This window comes from Parasteatoda tepidariorum, chromosome 4 (genome assembly GCF_982258835.1).
Source record: "Parasteatoda tepidariorum strain Cologne lab strain chromosome 4, Ptep-v5.0, whole genome shotgun sequence".
Taxonomy (NCBI): Eukaryota; Metazoa; Arthropoda; class Arachnida; order Araneae; family Theridiidae; genus Parasteatoda; species Parasteatoda tepidariorum.
The window spans coordinates 8,484,652-8,508,512 of NC_141758.1; the positions used below are offsets into that span (position 1 = coordinate 8,484,652).

The 23,861-nt window shown below is 30.7% G+C and overlaps 1 protein-coding gene across 2 annotated transcripts in view; it reads left to right on the forward strand.

The window, feature by feature from the left end:
* LOC122270104 (calcitonin gene-related peptide type 1 receptor-like) overlaps positions 1-23,861 on the forward strand; it is a 264,250-nt gene that overhangs the window by 238,192 nt on the left and 2,197 nt on the right. Inside the window, exons 11-14 of one of the 2 annotated variants that reach the window (XM_087160598.1) lie at positions 6,975-7,060; positions 9,508-9,649; positions 18,402-18,443; positions 20,289-20,449. In XM_087160598.1, coding sequence (XP_087016724.1) covers positions 6,975-7,060; positions 9,508-9,649; positions 18,402-18,443; positions 20,289-20,449 — 431 coding nt within the window. Of the gene's footprint in view, positions 1-6,974; positions 7,061-9,507; positions 9,650-18,401; positions 18,444-20,288; positions 20,480-23,861 lie in introns of both variants that reach the window. The other variant, XM_087160597.1, reaches the window with a different exon arrangement.

The window sequence follows — 23,861 nt, forward strand, 5'->3', positions numbered from 1 at the left end:
GAAAAACTGGATCCTACCACGTTATTTTTCAGCCAATAAAAATTCTCCGACAATAAAAATCTTTTCACCTGGCATGTAATACTAATTTGAAATAATGGAATCGACAACAAAAGACAATCTCGAAAATATTTTTTCTTTAAATTTTAATTTTATTTTACTTTGTATGTCTTTTTTCTCTTCATTTTTATGCATTGTCATCCAATTCTGAACTATGTGCCAAATTTGAAGTTTGTAGCTAGTCGGGAAGTTAGTTTAAAATCGATTACAAAATTTCACCCGGACAGACATACACGAAGGCAAGTTTATATAAACGTGGTAATAAAAAGGAAATTTATTTGTTACCAGTTTTTACTCTTTTCTACTTATATGGTCTTTCAGCCCTGACTAGCACAGGTGCCAACCGGAAGCTAATTAACATTTTAATATGACTATTAATGACTCTCAATATTACCATTTGTCTTATTAACAGCATATATATCTGTTTGAATTATTTTTTTGCAGTGGTGCGATATACTTTTAATTCTTATTTATTAACATATTTATAGACTGCGTTTGGTACCACTAAAATAAAATAAAATTCTTAAGCTAAGGAAACTCCATAGCAGTTAGAGAGTATGCTAAAGGATGGTCCTTCGAGAACACCATTTTTACACAAAATAAATATTTGTATAAATTTCGAATGAATTCTTACAATAGATACAAAAAAAATTGTGTATTTACTCAATTATGTGTTTTTAAATTTAGATTTTATAATTTCAAAATGCACATGAAAGGCGGTCTTAAAAAAACACCACGTATACACAAAATACATATTTAACTCCTAGTTTTCTCCCAGTTTTATTTCCGAGTTATTTTTTTCCACCGCTACGATTCAACAATTTAGAGTCTCATATAGAACTTTGTTGAACTTACGTTATATTATTAAATTTTGTAATTATGTTGAAGTTATTAATAACTTCAACTTCGTAAAAATTGTTTATTTACATACCAGCCAACTACTACAGTTACATACCTGCCAACTCTTCCGGATTTTCCGAAAGATTTTATTTTCATATTTGAAGTGGTAGCAATACTCATGTTATTCCAATTAACTATTTGAATTATAATGATAATTATAAATGAGTTTGACCACCACTACATATAAATAATTACAATAAATATATATAAGCATAATTATTCCTGCACAAGCGAATTTCTACAGAATCAAAATATAAATATATTTTTGAGTCAAATTGTTTTTCGTTTATTGTTTTACAACCACTCTGAAAATCCCTTTTCGGAAAGAGCGAAAGTTGGCAGGTATGCAGTTATTGTAAAAAAATTTATAGAGTGTTAGACATACAAAAACCAAAGCTTTCAGAATTTTAGGTAATTTTGCCAATATTTTAAAAGCCCCACCATCAAAGTGCATATGAACTTTTAAATCATTTAAGTATATTGGTGAGGAAAACAAATTTAAATGAATAGTAAATAATGTATTCAAACATGAACATAGCTACCAGTAGAATAAATTTTTAAAAGGGGTTGAAAGTCAGCAGCCCTGGTTACGAAGTTTAATTAAAATGAAAAATTAGCTAAAATGAAAAATACTTAACTATAAATAATTTAAATTTTTTAACTACTAGGAAATTATTTTTACAAAACGGATTACGTTGGCATCTCTGTTTTAGATCTAAATATTGTTGCTTAAATTCTTGAAATGCCAACCACAGTTCTGATGTAAAATATCCTCAGTGGCACACGTATCATGGGTTAGAGTCCTATGCCGTCAGACTAACCATGCGAGGTTTTCGTGTTTACACAAATGCGCATGTAACACAAATGCGTATTAGTTCCATCAAGAAGTCCTCCACTGTGGCAAAATTTCTCCCAATTCTTGATACAAGAGTTCCCTTGTCTTCTGGAGTTTGTTTAAAATGACAAGGCTATGGAGTTAAACATAGCTAGAGTCGTAAACCTAAAATTGGGCAAACTGTTAACAACGGTTTTTTTTATAAAGATTTTGCCGAATCCGGAGCAATTAGAGTCTTTGCAATTTTACTTGACATCCAAACCAAACATAAATATTTAGATATTATAGTAGACAGAGAGCTAACACTTTTCTTTTTCGTGAAAAGGAATAACCGTTTTATAAAAAGATACTGGACACAAGTAAATTGAGATGCGATGATAGTTCGACAGATTAATTTTAATTTACCATATTAAATAAGAGCTGACAATTAACGAAGCAAGACACTCATTCTTTCTCTCAATAAACATGTTTTTTCTTTCCGAAAATTTCAGGTTTTTGTCTCTGGAAAAATTGCATAGCTGATAAATATTCAGATTTTTGCGAGATATTTTCTTTTTATGAAGTTGTCACAAAATGCATAAGTTCATAAATTTTATCTCGGTTTAAGAAAGTTGATTTTTTTTCTCACTAGTATCCCACTTAAAAGAACTCTGCATATGTACCTATACTTCACATGGAAGTAAAAAAAATGTCCTAATTACAAGGACATAATACAAAATAAAGTTCTCTTCCGTGCAGTTAATGTGTTGCTTACATCATTACCGTTTTTCAATATTTAGTATGTAAAATAAAGAAAAAAAATCCTACATTTTTCATATCCTTCTTGGACAAAAAATTCGTAGTCTTTTTCTGAAATCCATTTAAAACATTTGAACTTACCGCATTTACGAACGATCAAAGAATTGTGTTCAAAAGGGAAAAAAAGTTGATTCCGTAATTTCATTTCTTATTCAAAGGCGGCCTCGTTTTAACTCATTTCCAGCCAATGGAACGGAAAAGTACCTTTCTGTGGCGGTGCGTTAAGTACCTTTATGAAGATAAAAAATGGCTGAGACTTTCTGTTCAAACTAGGTGTGTTTCCTAGAGCCAAATTACTTTAATCTTCAAATAATCGCAATTTGCTGATTTCAGATCGATATAAAAATATTCGTGACATAAATTTATTCTGGTGTGTACACTAATGTCTAGTTTTCGTCTCAATAAATTATGAGAATACATTAATTGAATGGCCAGTCTTTACATTTTTGAAAGGGTTTCCGAATTCGTATTAGTAGAGAATCTATTGGGACAAAATAGATCGTGCTACTTTTTTCCGTGAGTGATTTGCCAACAAAGTTATTTTAACTTTCAAAGTAGTATTAATGAAATAACAATGAGGGGGGAGTTTGTTTGTTTTTTCAGAAAAATATCGTTAGGTTTTGAAAACATTATAATCTGGTTATCAGGCCTTCATGTATTTCCTTGAATTATTAATCGATTTATAAAATTATTAAATAAACGGAAAAGCTTTTATTGCCTAATTTTGTCTTTATCTTGTTAGCGAAAAGCGTCGATTTAAAATGCGGATTTTTATTTTTAACTGAAGGAATAGCTGTAGTAAGCACGCATAATTCCATTATATTTAAGTTTAGAAAAGCATAAGGTTCCAAGAACCCATTTTATGGCAGAGTTATTATATTTTTTTGTTCAAAAAGAGAACTTGTTGTTGCTGAATTATTTTAATATTAACTCTCATGATTCATCTTGACAGAAAAGGGATTTTACGTACTTCATTTTAAATTACGGAGAATTGCGCGCACGCATCTTCCTTTTTTATTCGGTAACTTATTAATATTTTTGAATAACGTTTGTTTCATCTTATTCATTTATATGTCTGTATAAATTATTATCGGTTATGTTGTTGCATATCGGACCTTTATAAATGAGTTTCAAAATATTTATATGTAGTGTTGGACAAAATTGTTTTTATTCTAATTTATTAAATTATTAATGCATTACCTCTGCTACTAAGAAAACATATTTTCTGAAAATACAGAAATTTAGTTTAAAATGAAGGATACGGCTGCGTATATTAATGAGATTATATTTCACTTCATTTTATTAACTTTAGTGTGGAATTTTTTTACCTCGTTTATCCTCTAATTAAAATCAAAAACCTGACAACCTTTGCTCTTTTGAAAAAGAATTTTCTGAAGTGTTAATTAAGTGATAATTTAAAAAAAATCAGTTTTTTTTGTTTCGTAAAAGCATTAACACACGATTGAATTAATGTTACTAAATATTCGTTACTTTCGTGGAATATTTTCCTTTTAATATTAAAAGTAAGCCGAGCAGACTGTGTAGGGGTCAGGTAACTGCCCTTGCATCAGAAAGGTTCTGGGTTCGAATCCCGGGCAAGGCATGGATGCTCTGTACTATCTGTCCTCAGTGTGGGAACGACGTTGGCCCACCTAATAGGGTGCCCCTGAAAGAGAGGCCAACAAAATCGCCCTGTAAATGCCTGAATTGATGGATGTTAACAAAGGTGGGCATTGGAAGAAAAAAAATATTTAAAGTAATAATAAAATGTGCATTTTAATTTTTCTTTATTCTTAACAAGATTAGATATAATGATTTTGACTACGGCTCGCTTGAATAATTTTAATAAAATATATAATATATAAAGCCTTTAAATAATTAAAATAGTTTTTGATTATAATTTTCAAAGCAAGCTACAATGCTTCCACTACTTGGAATTTTAAGCAGAAATAGCAGAAAACGGCAAACGTATTCAAACCACTAAAGCTACACTTTTAATAATATTTGTAACATTTCATTTTCATCAGTAAATGGTATTAAAACATAAAAGTGGTTATATAAAGTAGTAGTAGTGGAAATATTTTAAGTGATAGTAAAACATAAAATTTGTCTTTTATATCTTGAATTTATGTATAAAATTTTAAAGGATTTCGACACATAAGATATAAACAAATATAGAAATGCATGATAACTTTACGTTACGTTTGGCTAAATCAAATCAAAATATTTACTTATGCCTGCAATTATAATTTATATTTCTTGTCACTATTTTTTAAGAAAATCACTTTGTAAGAAGAAAATGTTGGCAAGTTTGTGTTTGTAAATATTACACAATTTTATGTATCCTTTCTTTCTTCGTTCTTTATTTATAAAAAATTGGGCACCTGGGCCGCGCAGAAGGCCCCTATCCCATACGTCATGAAATGGAATAAAAAGTTAAAATAAACGACAGTTTGAGTTCAGCAGTCTATGGGGTGGCTGTTACAGCTTATGTATCCGTAATTCAGCAACTATATATACTACGGCAAAAATGTCAACCTTCTCCGCTTAGTAAAAAAATATCTTCTAGTGGTAACGTAATTTAAATTATTTTCAGTTTTGTATTTTCCGTTTTAAGTAATTTCATCACCACTACATAGCAAAAATTCGAAGTATGAAATGAAATGTAACTTTACATCCTAATAAGCCAACTGCGACGTTATGCTTACATTTTAAAAATGTCACCAAGAGAAATCTGCAATAAAGTTTTATTTCTTATGACACTTGGAATTTTTGACATGCAGTGGTGGAAAAGTAACTTAGGATAAAAAAATACTAAACTAAAAATTACTTAAATTTCGTTACCACTAGAAAGTATTCTTTCACAAAGCGGGGCAAGTTGGAATTCTTGTATTTACCTCGTAGTTATTTTTTTCAAGAGTGGGCGCAATTATCCTTATTTAATTTATTAAAACTTTAGTGAAAAGCGGAGCAGTTGGCATCCCTGTCATGCGGTTCTTTTTTATATGGAGTGATGAAAAAATTACTTAAAATGAGAGATGCTAAACTTTAAATAGCTTAAATTTCGTAACCACTAGAAAACGTTTTTTTACAAAGTGGAGCAAGTTGAGAGATTCTCCTTAGAAACTAAAAGAATTTTGTTCACCAGTCAAGAGTAATTGAAGCACATTAACCTCATATATGTGTATAAGCTTGCATAGGTATAGTTTTAGTCTCTGTTAATTTATCCTTCTGCGTAATGGTGGTTAAAATCGTTCTAAATTTAATTTACAAATACAAGACCCTCCAATTGTTGAGTTTTGAGAAAATATATTTCTTAGTGGTAGAGATTTAAATCAGAAATTTTTAAAACATACAGCCTTGTTTTTAAAAAAAGCATATGCAGGGACGCTCCGCTTTCTGCAAAAGTTTTAATAAATTGGTAGCGAATTAAATAGTAAAAATTGTGCAATAAGACCCACTTTTTATAAGTTTCACCAACTGCAATAAAACATCAGAGATACCAACTTGCTCCGCTTTTCTAATGGTAACGAAATTTAAGTTATTTTTAGTTTATTATTTTTCGTTTTATGTAATTTTTTTCACCAATACATTTCGAAAATTCAAAGTCTCATATGAAATACAATTTTATTGCAGTTATTTCGTGGTGACTGCTTTGTAGAGGGCGTAAATATTTTAAGTCAACAAGTTTTAGTATTTAGTTCGCTACCAATTTGTTAAAATTTCTGCAGAAAGAGAGACAGTTGACATCTGATCTATTCTGATCTTGTTTTATGAACTGGGCCACGCAGCAGCCCCTATCCCATCTATCGTGTATTATTTATAATTGTATAAGTTCTCTGAGATCAGCAGACTATGTGGTAGCTGTCAAGGGGCAGTTGACATCTGTCATCAGAACCAGTCATTCTTTTCTTTGAATTTTTTATATGGAGCGGTTAAAAAATTACTTAAAATGAGAAATACTTTACAGTAAAAAGCTTAAATTTCGTAACCACTAGAAAATGTTTTATTACAAAGCGGAGCAAGTTGTCATTTTTGCATTTGAGAAAAAACATTAATGAATAATATATTCATAATATAAAATATTTTAAGCTCTTATATATCTGTTTAAATTATTTCGGTACATTTGTGAATGAAAATCCTTTCATTCTAACTTATTGAAGTAATAGTTAACCATTTTTTACACTGGGAAATTTTCTTTCAAAAACAGCGGAAATTCCAGTGAAGTTTGAGCGTATGAAACAGAACAGCATAAGTTTTGCTACCACTTTAAGTATAAAAATAAATTCATCCACAAAATCCGAAGGAAATGGCTGATATGAAAATGTATCTATTCCAATATTATCTAATGTTATTGACTTATTTAAATTGTTTTCATTTTTAGCTCAATTTCGCATTTTTGTGTAATATTATTCGTGTCCTTGTGACGAAACTTCGAGCTACGCACACTAATGAACCTAGTCAATTTAGGTAAGTTATAGGCTACTAGTGTACTTGAGTATCTTTCATATGTATTTACTAAAATGTTTTCAACCAATACAGCGTTACGAATAAGCTATGCTCGATCACCCAAACTAGTGCAAAAGCGTCGCGAGAAAAAATTTCCTTAGTCTGGTCATATTCTATAGAAAATGGCATTCAATAATGTTAGTCTTAGATTTTTCTAACACTGAATTGGTTAAATTTTAATTTCAAAGCAACTTATGAACTTTTAACTGTGCACATTCACCATTTATTTCTCTTATAATAAGAGCTGTTTCTCTACTAAGTAGGCGGTTCGTTTCAATTAGAAATAAATAAAACACTCCCTTAAGTTTTCAAATATTTATTACCAGAATCTTCCAGAAAATAGAGATATTTCTAGCACTTAATTACAGCTCAAATAACAGTGCACACACACAAGCTTTTAACCTCAGATGGTTTAATGAACTTACACGTAAATGCAATCGACACTATTGCAATCACAAACAGACTAACAATCCCTCTACAGCCTCTCCTTAAACTTGATCTGAGTATGTATTTGGTATCGTAGGTAGTAGAGCGACTTTATTAATAGCAGTAGGTAGCGGATCGTAGAGCGACTATATTAATAACAGTAGGTAACAGATCGTAGGGCGACTGTCTTAATAGCAGTAGGTAGCAGATCGTAAGGTGACTGTCTTAATGGCAGTAGGTAGCAGATCGTAGGGCGACTGTCTTAATGGCAGTAGGTAGCAGATCGTAGGGCGACTGTCTTAATAGCAATAGGTAGCAGATCGTAGGGCGACTGTCTTAATAGCAATAGATAGCAGATCGTAGGGCGACTGTCTTAATAGCAATAGGTAGCAGATCCTTGAGCGACAGTCTTAATAGCAGTAGGTAGCAGATCGTAGGGCGACTCTATTAATAGCAGTAGGTAGCAGATCGTAGGGCGACTCTATTAATAGCAGTAGGTATCAGATCGCAAGGCCACTCTATTAATAGCAGTAGGTAGAAGATAGTAGGCAGTAGGGCGACTCTATTAATAGCACTACGTAGTAGGACGACTGTATTTATAGCAGTGGGTAACAGATCGTAGGTAGTTTAGCGACTGTATTAATATCAGTAGGTAGTAGTGCAACTGTATTAATAGCAGTATGTACCAGATCGTAGAGACGATGTATTGATAACAGTAGGTAGAGAATCAGTACGCTAGAATTTTCAGAAGCAGACATTAAGTTTATACTTATTCTCTATCCTCAATCTGTGTTAAAGTTAAGTATAAATATAAAGCGTGGAATACTTCGGAGTCAGGGATCGCCTATGGTCGTTTCCCCTTTCTGGGAGTATCCCTACAAAAATTGGCAAGGGGTTATTTATATTAACTGGAAAGCAAGGGCGGCTGTATTTGGTCCCAATAATCATACAAGCTTTTATCTCTTTTAAAATCTGTTAGCTGAAATAAAAAAATTGCCAAGAATCAATTTTTTTAATTTAGAAAAAAGGTGCTAAATGGCAAGGCGGGTCGTGAAATGCCGCTGGATAGGAAAATCCCGTCTGGGCGTAAAATGGGTTGAATAAATTCAGGGTTAAACAATTTTGGTAGACGAAACTAGACAGCACAATAAAGAAAGAAAAAGATAAAAAAGAAAAACGAAGAAAATTTAAAAAATTAATAAGTTTTATTTACTGCGCATAAGCTGCCAGTATATAGAACTCATAAAATAAGTTCGAAATATCGAGGAAGCTTGGAAAATAATAAAGATTAATGAAAAGAGAAGAATATATATATATATATATATATATATATATATATATATATATATATATATATATATATATATATATATATATATATATATATATATATATATATATATATATATATATATATATATATATATATATATATATATATATATATATACAGGGTGCTCCAAAATTCTCTTTATAACTTCAAAAATTCATAACTTCGAAAATAAACAAGATATTTATATTCTGTCTTTTGCATGTATTACTGTAACTAATAAAGTTTTGTTTAGTACACTTCAACATGCGCACCATTGGTGGCCCTAAGCTCTTCCAGTCTGTAATCAATTTCAAGCCAGGTGATGTAAAGATAATTTTGGAACACCCTGTATATTAAAAAACCGAAAAACAAATAAGGAAAAGATCTTTTAATTATTTTGTTTTCCGGATTTTTAATATGTTTTTTTTTAAATATATTTCAAAAAATATTTTACTTCAATAATTTTCCTCCTTCTCCTTTCAATAATATCTTTATTATTTTCCATGTTCTATCTATACTTTTACTTTATTATTAAAAAATTTTAAAAAGCTGAAGTCAAAATAATGAAAAGATTTCTCGTCATCAACTCACGTGATTGTATCCACACAAAAAAGTGCTTTCTAATGTTTTATTCATATTGTAATGTATTGTAACGATGTATTGTCTGCAGAAAAGCTGTTCGAGCCACCCTGGTGTTAGTGCCTCTGTTCGGATTGCATTTCTTTTTTGTTCTCTATCGTCCACCGAGGTCAGACAATTGCACTACACTCGAAAGCTACACTTTTTTCAACTATTCCATGGACGGACTACAGGTAACGGTTAAATTATATTCTTCCTTATCTCTAGTATGAATATCTTCACCCATCTTTACATTTTTAATCGCATGTGGCATTCCTGAACTGCAGAAGGAATTATACACATTAAGTTCATCAGGGTTGCCACGGGCGGCTATAAATGCAGATAGTGGTCTCTTTTAATAAATGCAGAAAGTTATAGTTTGTGAAATTCTAAGGGATGATTTGTAAACAATCATCTCTTTCCGGCAATTCCTCTTCGGTTTCCAATTCTTCGGTTTCCTGGGAAGATTTTATCTTCCTATTTAAAGTGGTAGTGAAATTTATGTTAATACATTAAACTTTTTGCACTGTAATAATAATTATAAATGAGTTTCACCACTACTACATATAAACCAAACCAAATATGTATAATCCATTTACACCAAATATGTAAAAGCATGATAGACTTCACGATAGCAAACTTCCACCTCGTCAATATATAAATATAGTTTTGAATAAAATTATTTTCTTGGTACTTTTTATAGTACCGCTTGGAAAATCCATTCTAGGGAAGAGTTGGCAGGTACGCACATGCATACCCTCCAACTGCTACGAAATTTCCGTAGTTTCAGAAATCTTCTTTTCAGACGGTAGCAAAATTAATGTCTTAATATTTAAAAAGAATTAATTTTAGCGCAACTTGTCCACTATTACTTATAAAAGTGCAGGCCATATGGCTAGATTCTTAAGTTCTGATAAAAGTTTTAGGAGAGATCCATTTGCTTTAAAAATTTCTACTTTGGTTCGCTACCACTAGAAAGAATTATTTTCAAAATCTTCATAAGTTGGAGGGTATGCCTGGGTATGCAATCACTTTCAATAGTGAACTGACGACAAAATACTAGAGTATGTTGCCAATATTTTTCTATTTAACCGGTTAACGCCCAGCGTCATATATTTAGGACAGTTCCTTTTTTCAAAAACATTCATTGTGGTGGAAAACTTTTTTTCAGGATTTTCATTTATCTGGGTGAATTAAAAGATTCACAGATACCACAATGATTTAGTTATTTCTGACTAGATCTAGAATTATAAAGAGCAAGTACTTTTATATCAATCAAAGACTTTTTGAAAGCCTTAACAGTAGAAAAACAATTCATTTCGATAATATATTATGCCAGTTTTTCCATAAAACCACTTTTTGTATCATTTCAATTTATAAATTCGGAACAAAACGGATTAAATAGATTTTTATGAATCACCACTTTTTATTCGCCTTTGGCATTTGATTTTTACGGATCATTTGGCAGTCGGAGGCAGCTAATTTATGATAAAAGAAATAGTTTAACTTAAAATAGTTTAAAAACAGTTTAGCTACTTGAAACTACGCTGATAAAATATTTGTGTATAATTTTAAAAAAGTAATTCTGTCCTAATAGGTGTTAGCTTATGACACAAAAAGTGAGATAGAATTATTCTCTCGTTTTCTTCTTCATTCAATACATAAACAGCATTTTGAAATACTAAAAATAGTTTTGCGCTTTATTCTTCATCGCATTTCGATTTCTGAAATGGATCCCTATTATAATTTTTTACTTCTGTAATCTAAATTTAATGACTTCTCGTGTTTCAGCAATAAAAAGAAATCTTTTTTAAAAAAAATTGTACTCCCCAATTTTTATTAAGTAAAAATAAATTCTTTTTTATTCGATTTTTTGTGAAGTGAAAGGTATATTTCTATGGGCTCAAAATTTTTCATTGCTTATAAAAATATTTTTGGGCCATTAAAAAATAGTTTTGTAACAACTTTTACAAAGAAAAAAAGGAAACCGATACACGACCTTTGATAGCTTTCTTTTCATTGACCAGCATTAAAAAAAAAGGGTAAGTTAAAACTAACCAACATCCCTCTATCGATTTTGAACTTTTATTTCGACCCATTATTTTTGTTCGCAGATTCTTTTAAAGAATTAGTGAAAGAGGAATTATGTTTAACCGAGGGTTGTCAATAGTCCGAAAATTTCCGGGAAATATTAGCACGTTGCTGGGGTATCGTGTTGAAATTTTTACAAACCATACTAAAGTGTAAAACATGGTTGCAAAACTACTTTTTTCCGCTCCATTTTTCAAAGAATTTTCGTAATTACTACAAACATAAATGATCCAGCATATTTGTAATCATTACTACAATCGCTCGTCATAGTTTTTTTTTCCAAATTGAAGTTGTACTGACAATGTCAATTTTTCTTCAACTCTTATGAAATCTTGCCTACAACTTTTTTTTATAATTTTGATCTATAACAACTGTAATACATTTTTTGGAAAATTGCCGCCAAGCAATGTGCTAAAAAATTGTAAAATAGTTGTGTGAAAATTTTAATGTTTACCTTTATTACAAAATAATGAAACTAGTCATATGATTACTACTTTTTATGAATCTCTAGAACTTTTTAATATTCTTGTTAAAAGTTCAATATTATAATTGTTACTTAATCACTTATCACTATTCATTAAATTATTTTAAATCGAACTTGTTAAATTAATAAAATATCTAATTAATTTTTTCGAAATAATTCTTCGATAAAAGTGTTTTTTCATGATTACTAATCCAGCAAACATAAAGATAAAATGATTTCGTATAAAATTATTGGGGTAGCTAATAATTGAAAACAATTTAATTAAATCAGTAATGTTCCTCCACTTTTTTATAAAAGCACTTTTCATGGCTTAAGTACATTTTTTAATAATTAACAACTGATATGTACGCCTTTTCATTTATAGCTCTTTGAAATAGATTCGAAACTAATTCTATTACTTATAATTACATTGAAAACTATTTTTTAAGAATTTTATACAAACTCAACGAAGGATATGGCATAGTTATGATTTTATTATTATTTATAAATTAGTAGTCAGTTTATACTTTCCATACGTTAAATGCAAATTTATTTTCAAGTCACATTGATCCATTTTCATATCATTACCACTTGGAAAAACTATCTTTTGAAACATAAAATGTTTGCAGATAAGATATCAAAGTTAAATTATTGTGATCGATTTTTTTGCACGTTCACAACTGAAAAATCTGTAGATTAACATTTTTTACCTCAGTTGACAATTTGCTTCACTTTAAAATAGATGATATATTATAATTTGAGGGGATTTATCCTTATTCGACCAATTTTTGCTCGAAACGGAACAGCCACCACGTTTATCATGTAATTGCTCTTTATTAATTTTGGGGGATATTTTTAATTCAATAGTTGTTCATCAATTATGTATTTTATTTTTCAAAAATCAATTATTGTACACATCAAATCATGTTTTATCTTTATTTTTAATTTAAGTCTACCATCAATATTTCTAGTGTTACGTAAAAACGTCAATTTGTCATATTGAATTTTTTCATTGTTTTATTATTTCACAAGCAAACGGCTTGATTATTTTTATGACTACCACAATGTTTGCCAAATCAATGTATTTTACCTTACTGTATGTAATTTAATGATGAATGGGATAGGTGCCCAGTTTATTTAAATAAATAAAGAAAGAAAGAATTCTATAGTTGTTAAAATTAATAAAATATAAATTAAAAGTTAAAAATAAAAGTGGTACAATTGTAAAAATAAAAAAGACATTATAATCTATTTTATTAAATATAGGCACTTTAAATCGAATAGAAATTCTCATTTTTAAGTTTACTTATAAGTAAAAATATTGTCTTGTTATAGAATCTCTGATATGACTCACTACTTCGGAATTTTTCAATGATATGAGAAATATTTCACCATTGTTTAAAATTTTAACAATGCGATTGGTTTTCTTTCTTCCCAATACGAAGTTAGAGATCATTTGTAGTGCCCCCCTTATATCCCCTCTTGAAATCCTAGTTTTCTTTTAGAATTGTTCAATGTAAAAGAAACGAGACATTTGAAAGAAGAAACAAATAAGGAAGCCAGCCTGCTCTGCTTCGTAAAAACAATTTTTTTTTTTAGTTTTAACGTAATTTAAGTTATTTTTAGTGTTGTATTTTTTTTAAGTGATTTTACCATCACTACATATCATGAATTCAGAGTATCACATCAAATGCTACTTTACTATGATGGACACTCTTAAAAAGTAATTATACTTATGCAGCAAGTTTCACTAGACTCAAATTTTAATAAGTAGCAGGCCTGCCAACTTTCTCCGATTTTTGAAAAAAAAATTTCTAATGGTTTATGCTTTAATGTATTATTCTTTCTTTAAAAATTTAATTTTACGTTACTTTTTCAATCACTACTTAAATATGATTTGAAAGTTTATTAAAAAAAACCACTCGTCAAATTTTCTATTAGCCTCGGGGTCTAATCAGGGGTAAGCTAATCCCTGTAACTTAAGTGTAGAGAGCAACCCGAAACGAGTGGTAATTACCAGGACGGCTGGGTCTCTACTTTAACAGCGTCACACATTCCTTTAACACGCCCCCCCCCCCTTTTTGTATGTATTCCCAAACAGTAAATATTTATCAGTGTTTATCTTCTCATTGTACTTTACTTTTACCTTTTCTCATGTGCTTTTTAATTACTTGTAATTTTGTTATTACCTAATAATAATGCAAAGTGCAATATTTTTTTCCTCTCACGTGAACTCCATTTTGCTCTCCAAACTTAATTTTTGTCATGTATGTTTCTTAGTCTAATTTTAGGATGAATGGGAAAAGGGCCGCGTAAGGCCTCTGACGCCTAGTTCCACTACAACGAACGAACGAATTTTCTATTGGTTAGGCTTTCAATGTATGAAAGGAAAATTATAAATATTTCTTAAACTATTGTTTTTAATTGTCTCGATAAAATAATTTGTAAAACGCGTAGTAGTTGGAAACCCTGAAATTGTGATATAAGTGAAAATTCGCTCCCAATTTATTAAAATTTTTCTTAATTTATTTCCATCCCTGCAAATATAAGATTAATGAATAAAGTTACATTACAAAGCTCTTAAGCGTGATGTAAGCATTTTCTTCGCTATCACATACAATTGATTCAAAAGTTCACGCCACTTGCAACTCGATCTCTCGTGGAGAGGCCTTTAAAATATTGGCAAAATTACCAAAAACTTTGAGAGTTTTGAAAGGTTTACCACTCTATGAAATATTTAGCAAAAAGCATAATTGTTGTCAGACCTGATTTTGTATCTTCCAGATATACTTAAGTTGGTAACTGTGGGACGTAGCGAATTAGAAAATATCGATAAGCTGGGCTTTGTGAAAGAAGGTTCAAATTAACTCTACTGGATATCGATGTATGGAAGAATGCCACCGCCGACTATAATGTAAAAAGTGGTTGAAACTCAAATCATTTTTGTTTATTTATTATCTCTTTCAATTATTCAATCGGAACTACCGCTTACATTACAAATTATGTATATTTGTAGCAAAAACATTCTTTGCATTCAATTTCCATAACAACTAAAAAGAAATATGCCATAATAAGTTGCTAATTTTAATTTCTTTTAATTACAATTTGAATTTTATGAATGAGGTCTTTTTGCAATTTTAGTCGCCTTTGGCAACCCTGTGAAGTTGCACATGAACCCTCTGGCATTAGTCAGTTTTTGTAGAATCTAATTTTGGTATCATGCCGATTTTTAAAATAGGTTCTATATTGCACCATGCACAGACAATGCTTACAATAGGATTATTATTGTGGATGTGTTACCATGAATGACCAAAATCAAGAGAATGTCGACTTTTACCAGTGAATGTCGACAACCACATTGTCGCTTTGAGGAATGTCCGAAATATTTGTAATATCCGATTTGATATTAAATATTAATATTATTATATTTATTCGATATTTTAATATCTGCTGAGGATAGATTAGGAGAAACATCAGTGTTCAAAGTACCGGTTAAACACATACTGGACACATGACCTTAAAAAAACATTCATAGAGGGCATACCGGGCAAGTGTATACCGGGCAGTGGCACTTAACTAGACCTAGTATATACTCGTATTTCGGACTTTTACCAAAGAGACTGCGTGCTTGTCAGCATTCACCGGTGGAAGTCAGCAACCACCCAGATCGATCATTCGTAGTAACCTATATATAAAGAAACCTTTTTAGTTTCAACTCCAAATTAAGTCTAAACAGGATATTTTGAAGTATAATAGCTGCTTTGACTACAATTTTGGAAACGTGATCATCCCATTTAAATTTACATACAATCCATACAAAACTACTTCTCCTGTTTTAAAGAGAATTTTTTTTAAGGCGCTGACTAATTAACAATATACAAATTTATTTTTGACTAGTTAACCCGTTTTGTCCCGGATTTATATACTGAAATGATACAAAAAGTGGTTTTATATATTATCGAAAAGTGGTTTTATATATTATAGAAAAAGTGGTATAATATATTATCGAAATTCATTGGTTTTTCTACTGTTAGGGCAATCAAAAAGTCTTTGACAGATCAAAAGGTACTTACTTTTTACTTTTATTTACAAAAATTGGGCACCTGGGCCTCTTAGCAGCCCCTATCCCATACATCTAGAAATTTACAGAAAATTTATAGTAATAACATTTTGAATTTAGCAGTCAATGTGGTAGCTAATAGAAAAACAAGCACTTTGCTTGAGTAAATATAACATTTGAATATCTGATTCATCGAATCTAAGTTGACATATATAAATATAAACATAATTTGACATATATATACGTCAGTTGACGTAAATAAATGTTAACATAAATTGATACATATTTCACTAATTAAATTCCTATATTTTAACTAGCACATATTTAATTATGACATACATTGAAGTTCATTCGAATACATTGTGGTAGCCATAAAAAAAAAAGCAAGCCGTTTGCTTGTGAAATGATAAAACAATGAAAAAATTTAATATGACAGATTGACGTTTTTACTTAACACTAGAAATATTGATTGTAGAATTAAATTGAAAATAAAGATAAAACATGATTTGATATTTACAGTGATTGATTTTTGAAAAATGAAAGGCATAATTGATGATCAAAAGGTACTTGCTTCTTATAATTCTAGATCTAATCAGAAATAACTAAATCATTGTGGTATCTGAGAATCTTTTAATTCACCCAGATAAATGAAAATGCTGGAAAAAGTTTCACACCACAATGACTGTCTTTGAAAAAAGGAACTGTCCTAAATATATGACGCTGAGCGTTGACCAGTTAAATGAACGTTCTTCGTAAGGAGTGGAAAAAATTCAAATGATTAATAAATCGGTATTGATCAGCCCTATGAAATCATGCACAAAATTGAAAGACGTGTATCGCTCATTAATTAAGCTGAAATAATTCCATTCCTTTTTTTTTAATTTTAATTATTTGTTGCCCTTCCCGGTGACTTTATGCTATCAGACAAAGCAAATTATGTTTTTAGAAGTCGAACCCTTCAAAATAAAAAAAATAATTAAATTCAGTATCACTTGACTATTCTTCGAGGTCAAACATTACCATAACAACTTTCTCCTGTACAGTGCGTCAAAAGAAAACGGACCACCCTGAATAACTTTTGATCTACACTACATGTTCTAGGACTCAATGCTAATAGTTCGAGGAAGTGACCTCAAATATGCTAATTAATTAGTCCAGACGATATTTTATGTGACGATTTCTGTCCCCCAAAATATATGAGATATCTGAGAAATAGGTTCCCCATACAGGAGAGAGATCCAAAGTTTGTTCCCTTTGATGCTAATTTTACTTTTTGCGTATCTCGCTATACCTCGAAAACTTTTTAAGCGAATTGAAACATTTTTGAACGCAATTACAAAATTAAATTACCTAAAGATAATTTCGTGATAGTCGAAAAAATTTAGAATTCTAAGGTACATAATTTTTTACATCATTTTAAAGTCTGAACAATTCCTGAGAAATCGAATTTTAAAGAAGTCGTATGCATAAAATTCAATTTCTCAGAATTCTTAATTCGCATGTTTGAGGTCAGCCCCCTCGAAACATTCCAAATTGATACCTAAAAAGTGAAGATCCAATCGTTAGTTCAAAAGTTATTAAGTATCTGTAAACAAATAAAAATCGGAATAAAATCAGTTAAACTAGATAGTATCGTGAAAACGAAAATGACTTTCGAAGAACATAATGAATAGATCAGTTCCATGACATGGTTTTTTTGAAGCGCTCGCGCCATGATGTTCAGATGATACGCTGGCGAACAAACGGTTCTACCGTTAAAACGTTTAATCGGTTTTAATTTTAAGAAAAAATTTTAACTTTTTCAACTTTTGTTAAAAACAAGCGATCTTGTGTTAAATTAAAATGTTCTTAAAACAAACTTTTCGTTTTAATACAAAATGTAAGCTACACCGACATAATTTTTTTTGTAACTTTTTCTTCAAAATAAATATTTATATGAAATATACATTTAGAAATTGAGAATTTGATTGGTGCATTTTAAGCTGAGCGATGAAATCAGATTCAGTAAGAATGTTCCCTAAGTTTTTAAAGAATCGCGAATTGTTTTTTATAATTTTTCAGTTTTAAACTTCTTTCATTATAGTTTGTTTTTCTGCTAGAATTATTAAAAAAAAAATTGGATAAATAACGAGTAACGACGTAACGTGAAAACTATGAACTGAATCGTTCGAAAAGTAAACCGTTAACAATAGTTTGGCTTTTCAATAGTTGAAAGAATTTGGAGCGAGCCCAATGTTTCGCATTATTTTCCTTTTTAATGTTTCGGTTTCAAAATCTACAATAAAAGTCTTCTGATTAGATGACTAAGTTTGATTTTCTTTTCTTATTTTAGGGTTTTGTTGTTTCTTTAATATTCTGCTATTTAAATGGTGAGGTAAGTACATATGATTATATTTTCAAAAAATGTATTTTTAATCACTGCTTTTATTCTAAATCTTTGCCATAATGCACTGAATGAACAATGTCTATAGCTTATGACAGGGTTCTCATTCGGCTTAAAAATATGTAATGACGCTATCAGTTTTTTTCTTCTTTTTTTCTGACTGAAAATTCATCTCTGACTGTAGATTTTGAAGAAAAAGTAACCTATGTAATAAACAACACTAAAAGATTGGCATTACGTACTTAATCTATTTTACCTTGCGGACTGCTCTACAGACCGCAGGAGTGCAACTACACAAGTGAAAATTGACGTGCTGAAAGGGATATTTTCTTCAATGGACCATCCAAACACAATTTTATTTGAATGGTTGTGGTGTTTTTTTCCCGTTTAGTCTGCACTATTAGATTTTTCTAAGCCAAATAGGTGCCCTGGGTAAGAAAACAAAACGTGGTTCTAACATTATTGAGTACGATCAAAGTCATATTTTAAAACCATTTTTTGGGGGTTTTATCGAATAAATATTTCTTCAGAAATCTGTGAGAAAACACGATTTCGAAACATTTATAAATTATGATATTTTCACTTAGTTTAAAACTCCAAAATTTGTTATTGTTGCTTGAAGCCCCGAATATGTTTTTTTTTAAAAAGACATTAGCATACTCTGTATTATTTTTTTAAACTGTTTATTTTGCGCCAAACTTAAACTTTAAAGAATGATTTAAAAAAAATAACGAAAAAGGAAAAACCAAATTTTATAGCAGTTAAATAAGAAATAAAAGTTCTTAAGGGGGCATTTTTTAGGTTTTTCATAATTTTTTATTAGAAAATTTAGTGTATGGAACTACTGGCATTCTACTTAATCTAATAATTAAAACCAGGTAATAAAAACATTTCCTACCTATCTGTAATTCAGAAGCAGTAAGCTGCTCATTACTATCACTGCTTATTAATGTTTATAAAACATATTTATTTATAAGAAACTGACTTATAGAAACACTGCAGAATAAAAGTCGAGGAAATCAGTGTAAGAAAATGCACTGGCCGAGCGGGGTATGGGAAAATCACCATTTCGAGACACCCGAATTCGGATAATTGATTTATGATAAATTTGGTTTAAGATTTGGTTATTTCAATAACCCACAGCGGAGAAGGTCTACAACCTATAAAGATAGAGAATTGCATTAAACCCGAAAGGAATTGCAATCTCTATGAGGATTGAGAATTCCACTATAATTTATACTGCTTCAGAAGCTTTCCTGTTATAGACTGTTTGTTGAAAAGCAATTAAACCAGTTTTTTTACTTATCGGCAGAATCTTATTTTTAAACTAATTTTATGTTTTCTAATAAATATTATCGAAACCTGCATTAAAATAAACCCAGATTAAGATATTTTATCGTTGCTTGCTGATTTGGCGTCTAACTTGCAGAGCTCGCCAATTCGGCTATCTAATCAGTAAACAATATTAAAACAGCTATTTTCGGGCCAATATAAATGTAGTTTTGACAATCATTAATAAGAGAACATAAATATAATTCAAATTGGATAAATAAGACTGTCAGCTCAAATGTGCGCGCACAGCCAGTCCATTAAAAGGATATTTTCGGCTGCTGGTTACTGTGCAATTTCTCAATCCTTATGGAGTGTCCTACCTCCCTTTAAAATTTGTACTTGGAGTTCAAAAGGAACTTTTGTATTACGTGACTCATTTAGTTTTATCATTTAAATGTTTAAGTATATTTTAATTTAAAATAAATTCATTTAATTTAATTTTAATTTAAATTACAATTTAAATTAATTTATTTTAATTTTAATTAATTTAATTTAATCAAAAAGATTCAAGGCCTGATTCGACGATCACTCCAAAGAATACGTCTGCAGAGGAGTCTGACTTCAACTTCGGAATGGCGACGTTCGACTCGTTCAGAACCTTTGAGCAAAATCGTTGCACCCCGTGGAAGACGTGGAGCTGTGAGACCTTTTCTTTATGTGAAACAGTACGTGCATGTTCCATGTAATGCATGTTGGTACGCAGCATACTATACGAAGAATATTTGTACTATAAATAGTGCTGGATATCTTAAATTTGACTGTCGGTTTTCAAAAATTTAAAACAGAAAAATTGTTTAAGTTAAAATTTTTAAAAAAAATGTGACGTTAAATTTGAAAGAAAAAAAATACGCTAAATTAAAGTGACAGGACATAAATTTTTTATCCTAGAGTTTCTGGTTTTAGGTTGAAAATTTTTCTGACAAATGGCAGATAATAAAAAAATATAGGAAAATCACAACACAATTATTTGAAATTTCTTAATGAAAGCAAATCTCATTATAATTATTTTGAAATATCCTCCATCAACTGCAATCGGGATATAGCGCTTGTAAGAAAAAAATCATCGGAGATTTCACTTTCAAATGCATACTGAGCATGAATGCTTATCAAATCTGAACATTTTTGTTTCTAATTTTAGTAAAACTATATGATTCTGTATAAACAAATAGGCGCTTGATTCATACATTAAAACCGAAATGGTACATTGTAGTCTCTCTACCTGAAGCCGGGATAGCCTGGCTGATACGGCGTTGGGCCCTTCAGAGATTTGATACTCGTAGGCCGAAAACTCCCCGTGTACAAAATGTCAAGGTGATCGCTAAATCTTTCGGGGTCACCAAGTCCTCCAAGTTCCCATTACAAATCAATGCCTCGGGATTAATGTACTGGATTTGAGATTCATCGTGCTCTGGTTCAGGTCAAAATTACGATCTGTGACGTGTGTGGGAAAGTGTCCTCCTTATAAAATGTCACGTGACGTATGCATGTTTTCTCAGGATTATCTTCAGGGATGTTTCCCAGGTCGTCGCCAATAGCCATTGTGAAGCTCTAGTGCAACGTAAATAAAAGTACCTGTCTACCTAAAGAACTCCTACCGCCATTGAGTCTAGGGTTGACTGCTGCAACGAATACGAGATAAAAATGATTTCAAAGCTTTTGATACTTCTCTCATCGACCACTGGAAGAAACTTGTCCAGCCCCACCACCCTACTTGAACCACACCCACCTCCAGTGAGAGAGAAGACCTTCCTCATATAGTTACACTATCTGTGACAATTTTGTTAGAGAAAATTCACCACGTTTCTAGTGAATTATCAGATATCTTGCTTCCTTATGCATTTAGAGATACATAACTGTGGGAAATAAATAAAGTTTTTGTCGCAAAAATGTTGCCAAAGTCGTGGAGATCACCTGGTTAGCAATGGTACCATTCTCACGTCATTTCTCTGTTTGTAAATAGTTGCTGTTATGGCCACACTAAAATGCGGAATTTTGGAAATGGGTCCATGACAAACGAAGAAAAATAAAATTGCGTATCCATTATTTGCAGCGAATCACATGCAAAGGAAACCATATTTTCATTTAAAGGACATTTTTTTATGTATTTTTTAAACGCAGTGGACTGATCGTAAAGATCCCAGTAGAAAGCCAAAGTCAAGCTTCACTGCGGTCAGTAAGCGGATGTGTGATCACTTTGATCAGCCTTCGTAGGTACCGAGGGTGCGCGGTATCGGTCCTCGTTAAACTGTTCTACCGTAACGTGCCCCACTTCGTGCTCAGGTGGTCGGGGGCTACAAAAGCAAGGGAGCCATCCCTTCTGCAGAGGATCCAAAATTGCGATGGTATGTCTTCCGATCATCCTCAGGGAAGTTTCCTAGACCGTCGCCAATAGCCCATTGTACAGTTCTAGTGCGAAGTAAAACAAAGTACCTATCTTTTTACTGTGGGGGGGGGGATAATTTTTCTTTAGTTCATATGCTTACTATTTGTGGTGCCATTTTTTGAAAAATTATTAAACTAAAATCAAGAAGTCTGTGAAAAAAAATGTATGCCTCACCCACAAATTTACTGCAAGAATTTTTTTAATTATTATTTTCATTTCAACAGCGTATGAAATTTTTCAGAAAGAACCGTCAGTCTAATTTAAGACATCTTGCATTTTCTTCAGAATTATTAATACTTCAATTACTATTAAATGCTGGCTGATATTTAAGACATATAAATTTTTCTAACATCATAAAAGTACAAATTTGATTTATATTTTGTGCTGAGTACTGCTTTCCATAGCCTTTTTTTAGTTGTTAATTTGTTTGCATGAATATCATATGTGCCGATTGTATTTCTTGCATGGCATTTGAATGAACTAAATTGTTGTGTAAGCGTTTGTTGTGTTGTGTAATTGTTTGTTGTGTCAGTGTGTCGTCATATATTAATAAATTATTGTTTTATGTTTAACATTTAATTTAGTGCATTTAATAGTGTTAACACTAAATGGCTTGAAATATCATTTGAAAAATCAAGTTAAGAAAAGTAATGATATGTATGAATGTGTTTCGTTTAAAAATCTTGTTAAGTTTCTCACTGAGTTGAATGATACTAAACACGAGTCAATAGTCTGGAGCAGTTGAATATTTGCAATAGTCCTATGTTATGTATAAAAAGTATTACTTTTGATATTTATTTAATTACACTTTGTACGTTGATATGCAGTGACTATCTGGGCACGTGAGATATAATTTCCGATTCAGTTTTTTATGCAAAGTTGAATGTCACGAGTCAATAGGCTTCAGCTGCTGAAAATTTGCACAGGTTTTATAGATAAAAAGTATTTTTTTATTTATATATATTTACGTACCATTTGTACATTGATACTTACAAGGGAAACTAGGGAAGTGTGACTCACAAATTTTGAAATAAACTAGTGGGGTGTATGCCTTATGAAGAATAATTTTAGGGGGCAACATTCGTTTCGGCCCATAGAAGGTCCCGTGAGAGATAAAAATAATTCTATATATAGAAAAATCGGTATTTTATTACTTCAATGCAGACTATTAGTTATTGTAACTGTCTCATACTCCAATTAATTTGTAATTAATTGGTTAATTAATTAATTTGCTAATTAATAAATTAATTAGCAAATTAATTAATTAATAATTATTAATTAATTGATTTGCAATTACATACTCCAATTAATTTGGAAACTTTTTTGAAGAGAAAAAGTTAAAAAAATTTGATGTCAATTTTTTTTTTAAATTAACCTAATATGTTCTTCTGAAAAACTACAGATATATAAAATTTTCGAAATCAATTTTGACAATAAATATGCATTATATAGTACGCGAAAGTACCATAAAATTAATTGGAGTATGAGATAATTACAATAACTAATAGTCTGCATTGAAGTTATAAAATATCGATTTTTCTATATATTGAGTTATTTTTTATCTGTTTATCTTTTCATCTATTTTTTATCTATTATGGGCCGAAACGAATGTTGCCCCCTAAAATTATTCCTCATAAGGCATACATCCCACTAGTTTATTTCAAAATTGGCGAGTCACACTTCCCTAGTTTCCC